Source organism: Mercenaria mercenaria, chromosome 19, assembly GCF_021730395.1.
Source record: "Mercenaria mercenaria strain notata chromosome 19, MADL_Memer_1, whole genome shotgun sequence".
In the NCBI taxonomy this organism is placed as follows: Eukaryota; Metazoa; Mollusca; class Bivalvia; order Venerida; family Veneridae; genus Mercenaria; species Mercenaria mercenaria.
Genome location: NC_069379.1, coordinates 37732975 through 37744241, shown reverse-complemented (window position 1 = coordinate 37744241; position 11267 = coordinate 37732975). Strand labels below are relative to the sequence as shown.

Here is an 11267-nt window from a genome sequence, read left to right as displayed (position 1 = left end):
ATGCTCTGTTGCTAATTACTTTCTTAGGTTTTCTCTGGAAACATTTCATCATGAACTTCAGATCTCTGGGGGTATTTCTGCACATTTGATTACAGTGTGTGTGTTCGGATTTAACGTCTTTTTCAACAATTTTTCAGTCATATAAACGACGGTGTCTACTTGTAGCAGTGAGCACAATGCCCAACTTTATAGTGCTGCCTCACCGGAATATCACGCCGTAGACACGTGGCATGATACCCCACCCAGTCACATTATACTGACACCGGGCTGACCAGTCCTAGCACTATCCCCTTAATGCTGAGCGCCAAGCGAGGAAGCTGCTAGTACCATTTTTTATGTCTTTGGTATGACTCGGCCTGGGATTGAACCCACGACCTCCCGCACTCGAAGCGGACGCTCTACCACTAGGCTACCGAGGCGGTTGGCTGATTATTTACCCAGGTTTTTTCTGGAGATATTTCATCATGAACTTCAGATCTTTGGGGTATTTCTGCACATTTGATTACAGTGTAAAGTCATTTATAAAAAAGACTTTAGAATAAAGCCAAACATCTCTTGTTATAAAGATGCTTCTTACAGCTAAATAAGACAAATTTTCTGCACACAATATGGTCTTCTGACTGTAACAATGACGAAACAAGGCACGTTTTTATTTCTTTAATGGCATTAAGACAATGAAGTACATGAAATAAGCTGCAAAATCACTGATAATGACACTGAAATAATGACAACGAGATAATGACACTGAAATAATGACATCAAGATTATGACACTGAAATGCTTATTTACAGCGATTTTTTTTATCAGCGAAAATGAGTAAATGGCAACTTTGACATTTGTTTACAAATCACAATGTATATGTTTATGCACATGTTTTGATGTTTGGAAGCAATAATGGAAATTTGTATGGAGATTTAAAATCTCTTGTTGCTATTTTTTCCAGTTTTTTTTTTTTCTGAGAAGAAAAAGCAATTCATGATAAAACCTATAGGAGATGTTAATGTTTCTTGCGATATTAAACATGAATTTACAGACAAGTCTAGAAAATCAACTCCTGTCATTGGTCAATTTCAGATCAGAAACAGCCAATCAGATTCTGGAATTTAGTGACTGGTCTACATTATTTATTATAACATGACCTATATATCATAAACACAAATGAGCCGTGCCATGAGAAAACCAACATAGTGGGTTTGCGACCAGCATGGATCCAGACCAGCCTGCGCATCCGCGCAGTCTGGTCAGGATCCATGCTGTTCGCTTTCAAAGCCTATTGCTATTAGAGAAACTGTTAGCGAACAGCATGGATCCTGACCAGACTGCGCGGATGCGCAGGCTGGTCTGGATCCATGCTGGTCGCAAAGCCACTATGTTGGTTTTCCCATGGCACGGCTCAAATATTCTCACAAAGTTTTATGAAGATCAGGTAAAAAGTATGTCCTCTAGAAAGTTGACAAGGTCTTCTCCAGGTTTGACCAGGTGACCTAGATTTTGACCTCTGGCATCTCAGTATGAATATGGTCTTGAGATGTTACTGTGGCAAACATTCTGACGAAAGTTTTCATTTAAAGTAGGCCAAAATTCTGACTTCTGGATTATAAACAATAGACCTGTAGACCATAGCTGACTGATGCTGAATATTTCCTTTTGTACTGGTAATTCAGCACTTTGGTTGAGATAAGTTAAAACATCGCTTCTGAACTTAAAATGCCCAGAAGTAATTAAATTTTGGTGTAAAATATAACCGAAATGACTACATATCAAAACGCATATCTCCACTGTCATAGAAGACTTTATCAAGAAGTAAATTTCCATTAACCAGGTGAATATCAATCTAGAATTTGCATTAAATGAAAACATTCCATACCAATGAAGGTATTATTAAATACAAAATCTTGAAACCTAAAAAATACTGTATCAAGTATTTCTTGAAAATAAAAATATTTTAGGTACTTTCGGTACAATTAAAAAAAAATTACTGCACCGAAATATAGTAAAATTTCACAAATTTATTCACCACTGAATTTGAAATAAACTCTAAAATATCTGTAACAAATTCTTCAAATACTATGAAATCATTTAAATTTGCTGGCATGAAATTTCGCGCAAATGTTCTCTCGGGCTTAAATTCGTGCATTTTCAATTTTAGAAAGGGAAAATATAATAAAAAAATAATAATAGCCCGGTCTTAAATTCGGCATTGGTCCTAGCGCGAAATACGCGAAAATTCGTCCTACGTGAATAAAAATGATTTCACAGTACAAAAAGCCACCAGGACTCACATTCATCAAAGTTTTAAGTCTGAATCTTAACCCTTACCCTGCTAAATTTCTATAATGAACTTGTCCATCTTTCAGTCTGGACAGTACCATTTATTATTCGAAGGAATGTTCAACGAAAAATTTACTGACTGAATAGCAAACAGAATCAGCCTGCACGGCACGATCTACAATAGTCGCAAAGGCAGAATCACTTGCCGTCAGCAGGCTTAAGGTTAGAGAGTTTAAAAATTATAAAAATTTCTTTTTGCCCCGTCATTGTAATGTTTGAACAGATCGTAACGAACCTTCTGCAGCTACAAAAAGACTCGTCAAAACTTCAAAAGTGTAAATTTGCTGAAAATCAACTGAGCAAAACTGAGTATTTCCATTCTAAAAATTTCAACCTTTTAAAACATTGATGAATACAGGTCCAGGCTAGTTATATTTCATTAGATCTATTCTTCAATAAACTTTCCAACACAAAACTTGTAAACGAGCATTAAAAAAAAATTTATTCTAAATTTATACAGACTGTCATTTAAACAGAATAACATTCTCTTACAAAAACAAATACACTACTTTCAACCTAAATAAAATTTGCCATGCAAATATATAAAATGTATAATATATATATAATTACTATTAATGTACAAAAAAATCATATAACGCAAGTTTACTTCACAACGAAAAACAGCACTTTTTTTTAAATGAGAAAATTTTAGAAAGGGGCTTGCCTCCAGATGTATACTGTAAAATAATTTTATTTTCACAGATACTGTAATTGAGTCAACTCATAATCAAATCCAAAGGAAGAAGTGAAATTCTCATTAATTTCATGTTCTAAGGTGAAAATCCACGAATTAAGACACCCATGATGATATGAGCCGTGCCATGAGAAAACCTACATAGTGGGTTTGCGACCAGCATGAATCCAGACCAGCCTGCACATCCGCGTAGTCTGGTCAGGATCCGTGCTGTTTGCTTTTAAAGCCTACTGGAATTGGAGAAACTGTTAGCGAACAGCATGGATCCTGACCAGACTGTGCGGATGCGCAGGCTGTCTGGATCCATGCTGGTCGTAAACCCACTATGTTGGTTTTCTCGTGGCACGGCTCATATAGCTGTTTAGACAAAGACTTCAAAATTTCGTGCCTGTAATATCAAAATGATTTTAGAGTAAAATATCAAAAGAATTTGAAGAGAGTGTCTCAAAAATTACAACTGCCTAGAACTGAATAAAATAGTTGGTTCCCTTTTTTGTTTTAGAACTACTAGCAAAATAAATGAAGAATTATTTAAATCTACAGGCCCCCTTCTTGATGAACACACTTCATTTCAACAACAATTTAATCACCTACTGGAACAAACTTCTAACTTCTACTTATAGCACAATGATTTACAGCCACAGCACTAAACTATTTCCTAAAGCAGAAGACAAAATGACTACCATATTAGGCCTTTTTGTCTATAGACTTTAACTTAAAAATACCAACTTTTTAAAGTTTTTAATTTTGTTGGGTTAAAAATCACTCTAACAAATATGTGTCATATTGTGACTTTTCAGATTTTCATAGAGGAAAAAAGCCTAGGTCCCTTCTGGGCATTAATCCGAGAATAGACTGGCACCTAGACATAACAAATGACCTTCCATAAGTCAGCTGGCTGGCATCCTCACTTGGAAGAAATCTATATCCAAAGCGAGGTTTTATTTGAACTCACAGTTGTGGGAGTGCAAGTGATCTGAATTCAGCAGCCTCAACCACTCGGCCAACAACTTTTCGTTTAACAGAAGTTCTGTGATACCTAAGACATCAATTCAGTTTTGACAAAAGTAAATGACCTCCCCTCACTCATGGAAGACCTTTGACCTACATATATTATCTTAAAACCTAATGCCATGTATGGGATTCAAACCTAGGACCTCTTGACCGGAAGTACTGTCCTCTACCTACTGAGCCGAATGTGCAGTTGTAAGTTTTCCTTACCATCTATCCCTAAATATATTTCTGAATTATACCAGGCTCACTTTAAAAATGTCCCATGATGAGTGATAAAAATTATCTAGGATAAAGTATATGACATGAATTCCAATGGAAACATAAGTTTGTCATGACATCTGATTCACCGGGTGTCAATCAATTCACACGGACACATAATCATATACCCTTACTGTTGAAATTGATTGAAACAAAATGTTACATGTAGCGTTTAATACATATTGTGTTAATTACCAAGTAGCACCATGTCAAATTTACTGGCATATCAGTTTAAAGAAAACAATTCATTCACTTATTTGGAAATTTTGTCCTCACTTTCATATAAACTTGCAATAAAACAATTACAAGTAATACAAGCTATGATTGGTTGATGAAGTTTCTTGTCTGATGCAATGTGGGAAATGACATGTAACACTAATTTTGATTGGCTGTCAACACAAATGCAACAAACTCATTTTTGCTGTCGAGCAATATCAAATTTGACTCTTTACAACAATATATATTATACAATGATTGAATTTTACGCAAATGCAAACACAATTCAAGCACCACAAATATATTTAACCCTTAGCCTGCTAAATTTCTAAAACGGACTAGTCCATCGTTCAATTTAGGCAGTCCCGCTTATTATTTGAAGGGGTGTTCACTGAAAATTTACTGACTGAATAGCTAACAGTGCAGACCATGATCAGCCTGCACAAATGTGCAGGCTGCTCTTGGTCTGGACTGGTTGCAAAGACAGAATCACTGGCTGCCAGCAGGCTTATGGTTAAAGAGATCATATTTCAAAATATCTAAGATCTACTGAAGACAGAAAAATGCCTAATGGGTAATAGAATAATTACTAGAAATATCACTAAACAAAAAAGCACACTGGATTTAATATTTTATACATTGTTTACTGAAATTTCAATGCTCTTAAGTTAAATACTGAGAAAAATGTTCCATCAAACTAGACATCTTCAATGTTAAAATTTTATCACAACTTTCTACCTTTCAGGATTTTTTTATAGGTTGTGTATCTTTTATTACTGTTTCCCTACCCCCTATCAGTGGTTTTTTTTTTCAAAAATGTAATCAGAATTTATCCAACCACGTTCTGCAGGTCAAAAGGTTGCTTGTCCGAAGACATTACAGTACCACCCGCATGTAAAATGCTTTTTCTTGCGAGAATAAAAAGGAAAATAAGAGCTAAAGAAACAGAAAGTTATAGACCATCACACACAATACCATAACTATAATGCTGACTGACTGTATTTTGGCAACTGGACTCTACAACACTTATTTCAATGATACAACTTTTAAGAGAATACGCATTAAAGACCCGCTCCAGTTCTACCTTTTAACCTTAAATTGTCACTGAAAAAACATGAAAATCCTGACTACGAACAGTGACGCCTGTCAAAATAGAGCCTATTTTATATAAAATTCTATATAAAATACCTGTGGTTTTGCATGCTTAAGTGTGGCGCGTGGCCATTAACTGTTACCTATTGTAATCATGGGTTGCATACACACAATAGAATTTGAACAGCCGCGGAGCAGGGCTTTAAGAACGATTTTAACACTTTAAGATTTTCTTTTATATAAACAAAGAAGGATTTTACCGTGTATTGTCTTGTTGATTAAAACATGTTTCGCACAATAACCTACTTTTGGCTATTCCACCTAAAAAAAGATTCCAGATCAGTATCCCTTCCTGGTGTAATTTGAACATGTTAGAATGGAGATAGATTTTAGTTTTGGGTGCTTTGTTGGCAAATAAAACACGTTTTTTTTTTCATTCAGATGCGTCGTAATTAATCACTCAGGCCTTCGGCTTTCGTGATTAGATTACTACGCATCTGAACTCAAAACTCTTTTATTTGCCAACAAAGCACGCAAAAGTAAATTCTATTTCCCGAATCTAAACCTTCCTATAAATATTTTCCTTCTAGTTAGATTAAATTCCTAGTGAATTAATCTCTCCAAAGAATCACCTCCCTACAGCACCCACAGACTTCACAGTGTGGTGTTTTCACCATGAAATTGGAAGACCAAGATCCACTGAAATCTTACAATTTTCATGATAGACTAATTTTTGTGCTTTTCATGCTTGCATCAATCAACGAAATAAAATCCCAATGTACATAAAACTTCTATTCATCTTACCATAAGTTTAAATAGATAAATTCTTACAACTAAATCACAAAATTATATGTTTTTTTAAGGATTTCACATTATCTTGATATTGTTGACTTTTGATAGGTGTTGCCCTTACAAAAGGGGAAGTAACTCGAGTCAAAAGTTGGAACTATAAACAATCATGCTAATTCCTGCATTTTGAATGCACTTCACTTCATTTAAATGGAAAAAAATATTATTTCATATGACCAAATAACTGCGATTCTTCCAAAATATGTATTTCCTGGGCAAGTGTGTAGAACCTGAAAATTAATACGAGGCAAAAACCTGAATTCCGGACAAGTCCTGAGAAAATGCCCTGGCCTGTTTTGTTTACAATGGACTTCCTTGTCTCATATTATGTCAGATACATTAGAAATTTGGTGTCGGTGTTTAATATATTGGTTCAACCAAAATTTTGTATATTTACAGACAAACTGATGTCACAAAATACACTATGTGCTATCAAGTAAGAATTAATTAATACATCTTTCTGAACACAAGCTTTGACAATTACATTGTCATTTTCTGTTTAGTTGAGGTAAAATATTCTTTTACTCAGACAAAAAACCATTTTGACCAGCTAAAGAAATGCACTAATAAAGAATTTCTTTCGAAAGTCTGATATCCTTTAGTCAATGCACAATGTCCCTTGAAAAATGTATAAACATTTCAGCCAATCATTTTGCATCTTTCTTTAGGTCGAAAAATTTTAACTAATCAAATCACTCCTTTTATACCAAACAGCCAATCAACAGCTTTGTATTTTGTTTTTTTGATTTTGTTTAAAACTGATTCATCCCAGAAAATATCCCCTATTAACTCTTGCTTCATTTAGCGGCATGGCTTGAAGGACTTCATCCAAAAGCTGCAGAGGTCTGTGCAGCTGTACTTCGATCCAACAAGGAGTCTCTTTAATACTGTGTCGTGGATAGTCCGGCCCCCAGCCTTTCACGAAGCTCAGTCGTAAAATACACAAACGTCTTAAATCGTCTACACCAATACCTGCCGCAGCGCTGAGACCTGTTATGTAACAAATCATTATTATTGAAGTCAAATCATATGAAAACGGTTGTATCGAGGTTAAGATGTTTGCCACTCAACCTACTGGCTATGGGTTCGAGCCACACTGGGATCACCCCCATGCCAGCTTATATGACAACAGTACTTTTTTTCCATGAAATGGTTTAAAAGTGAGTCAAATAAGCTTCAAGATTTTGTCACAATTAATTAACAAGAGGACCATGATGGTCCTGAATCGCTCACCTATCCCCACATGACCCAGTGTTGAACTGAGTATGACGTCATTATTTCTATTATTTGACATAGTGACCTAGTTTTTGAGCACATGTGACCTAGATATCATCAAGATAAAAAATTCTGACCAATTTTCTTGAAGATCCATTGAAAAATATGGCCTCTACAGAGGTCACAAGGTTTTTCTATTATTTGACCTAATGGCCTAGTTTTTGAAGGCACGTGACCCACTTTTAAACTTGACCTAGATATCATCAAGGTGAACATTCTCACCAATTTTCATGAAGATCTCGTGAAAAATATGGCCTCTAGAGAGGTCTCAAGGTTTTTCTATTTTTCGACCTACTGACCTAGTTTTTGACCACACATGACCCAGTTACAAACCTGACCTAGATATCATCAGGCTGAACATTCTCACTAATTTTCATGAAGATCCGTTGAGAAATATGGCCTCTAGAGAGGTCACAAAGTTTTTTCTATTTTTAGACCTACTGACCTAGTTTTTAACCCCACGTGACCCAGTTTCGAACTTGACTTAGATATCATCAAGGTGAACATTCTGACCAATAATCATGAAGATCTCATGAAAAATATGGCCTCTAGAGAGGTCACAAGTTTTTCTATTTTTAGATCTACTGACCTAGTTTTTAACCCCACGTGACCCAGTTTCGAACTTGACCTAGATATCTTCAAGGTAAACACTCTGACCAATTTTCATGAAGATCCATTGAAAAATATCGCCTCTAGAGAGGTCACAAGGTTTTCCTATTTTTAGACCTACTGACCTAGTTTTTGACCGCACATGACCCAGTTTCGAACTTAACCTAGATATCATCAAGGTGAACATTCTGACCAATTTTCATGAAGATCCATTGAGAAATATGGCCTCTAGAGAGGTCACAAGGTTTTTCTATTTTTAGATCTACTGACCTAGTTTTTGACCCCACATGACCCAGTTTCGAACTTGACCTAGATATCATCAAGGTGAACATTCTGACCAATTTTCATGAAGATCCATTGAGAAATATGGCCTCTAAAGAGGTCACAAGGTTTTTCTATTTTTAGACCTAATGACCTAGTTTTTGACCCCACGTGACCCAGTTTCGAACTTGACCTAGATATCATCAAGTTGAACATTCTGACCAATTTTCATGAAGATCCATTGAGAAATATGGCCTCTAGAGAGGTCACAAGGTTTTTCTATTTTTAGACCTAATGACCTAGTTTTTGATCCTACGTGACCCAGTTTCGAACTTGACCTAGATATCATCAAGGTGAACATTCTGACCAATATTCATGAAGATCTCATGAAAAATATGGCCTCTAGAGAGGTCACAAGGTTTTTCTATTTTTAGACCTACTGACCTAGTTTTTGAACCCACGTGATCCAGTTTCGAACTTGACCTAGATATCATCAAGGTGAACATTCTGACCAATTTTCATGAAGATCTTATGAAATATATGGCCTCTAGAGAGGTCACAAGGTTTTTCTATTTTTAGACCTACTGACCTAGTTTTTGATGGCACGTGACCCAGTTTCGAACTTGACCTAGATATCATCAAGATGAACATTCTGACCAACTTTCATAAAGATCCCATGAAAAATGTGACCTCTAGAGTGGTCACAAGCAAAAGTTTACGGACGCACGGACGGACGACGGACGACGGACACCGCGCGATCACAAAAGCTCACCTTGTCACTTTGTGACAGGTGAGCTAAAAATAGTTTAGTATAAACTAGAAGTTTTTTTTCTGTCAAATTTCCTTTTTGTTTAACTGCATGAAGTATGGAGTGATTTTCATTCCTACCTGTATAAGTAGGTTACAGCTTGTTGGAATGGTAAATACTTCACTTTATCCCACCTCCCCTCCCCCCGAGACTGAAATTTTCCCATCTTTATTCATTTAATCTCTTTAATTACTCAACTACAAGATGCGTCAGACCATCAATTCAGGTGTTAATATGCTGATTCCATTATTGTGCCTGTATTTTGTTTTATTTCAACAAGAACAAGAGCTGTCACTAATGCTGACAAATGCCCCCGCAGCACCTTGACCTTTGACCTGGTGACCCCAAAGTCAGTAGGGGTCGTGTACTCAATAAGTACTATCAGCATGTGAAGTTTGAAGGTCCTGGGTGAAGTGGTTCGCATGTAAAGTGCCTTCATGCAAAAAGTTAACGTTGGCCCGTGATCTTGACCTTTGACCTGGTGACCCCAAAGTCTGTAGGAGTGGTGTACTCATATAGTACTATCAGCATGTAAAGTTTGAAGGTCCTGAGTGAAGTGGTTCGCGAGTAAAGTGCCTTCATGCAAAAAGTTAACGTTGGCCCCTGTGACCTTGACCTGGTGACCCCAAAGTCTGTAGGAGTGGTGTACTCAAGAAGTACTATCAGCATGTGAAGTTCGAAGGTCCTGGGTTCAGTGGTTCGCGAGTAAAGTGCCTTCATGCAAAAAGTTAACGCTGGCCCCTGTGACCTTGACCTTTGAACTAGTGACCCAAAGTCAGTACCGGGTGGTGTACTCAATAAGTACTATCAGCATGTGAAGTTTGAAAGTCCTGGATGCAGTGGTTAGCTAGTAAAGTGCCTTCATGCAGAAAGTTAACTTTGGCCCCTGTGACCTTGACCTGGTGACACCAATGTCAGTAGGGGTGGTGTAGTCAATAAGTACTATCAGCAGGTGAAGCTTGAAGGTCCTGGGTGCAGTGGTTCGCGAGTTAAGTGCCTTCATGCAAAAAGTTAACGTTGGCCCCTGTGACCTTGACCTTTGACCTGGTGACCCCAAAGTCAGTAGGGGTGGTATACTCAATAAGTACTATCAGCAGGTGAAGTTTGAAGGTCCTGGGTGCAGTGGTTCGCGAGTGCCTTCATGCAAAAAGTTAACTTTGTGACAAACAAATGAAGGAACTAACTAACGAACGGACAGTTGAAAACTAATATGCCTCCCTTCGGGGGAATAAAAAGAGCAATACAACACAAGCTGATCCAGTTTATAGATAAATTTTCTTAAAACAGTAAGCATTAAAACAACATAATTGTGAACCTACCTACTGCTGGGGCTATCCCACCTACGGATGCCGGACCTGGAACTGTACCGGCCACAGCCGCTGCCTGAGCAGCCGCAGCGGCCTGCGCTGTTGCAGCCTGCTGCTGCATCTGGCGATGACACTGACGTATGTCAAACACCTACAAAATACATCATGTATAGATGATTGTGAAAGATTACATTTAGATTTTGAGCAATTTCAACTGCTTGAATCATAAGAAAACAAAATGCTCCTAAATTCTAATACAAAACTGAATGTAACAATGATTCTGCCAGTTATATAGCATTTTAACGGTATCTGAATTTACAATTGAAGGCCCTGTTACAGCAGAGAAAAGCCACCCTCAGTGTCAACTGAAGGCAGCTTTAAACAGTATCATTTTAAGTTTGAAAGAAATGTTTGACAATTCAGTAAACATGGAAGCCTTAATGCATATTAAGAGAACCAAAGAACAACCGCTGTTTACAAAACCTCCATATAGCAAATAACTCCCTAAGACAGTGACATTTTCTTTCCAATCAGACAAAATTATGGCTATTAC

General features: G+C 37.0%; 1 protein-coding gene across 2 annotated transcripts in view; it reads right to left on the bottom strand.

Moving 5' to 3' along the window:
* Positions 1–642: 642 nt before the first annotated feature.
* LOC123542209 (mothers against decapentaplegic homolog 4-like) overlaps positions 643–11267 on the bottom strand; it is a 33049-nt gene continuing 22424 nt past the window's right edge. For both annotated transcript variants that reach the window (XM_053531001.1, XM_053531002.1), the window contains 2 exons: positions 10727–10865; positions 643–7444 (listed from right to left, as the gene is read on the bottom strand). In XM_053531001.1, coding sequence (XP_053386976.1) covers positions 7218–7444; positions 10727–10865 — 366 coding nt within the window. In that variant the 3' untranslated portion in view covers positions 643–7217. The remainder of the gene's footprint in view (positions 7445–10726; positions 10866–11267) is intronic.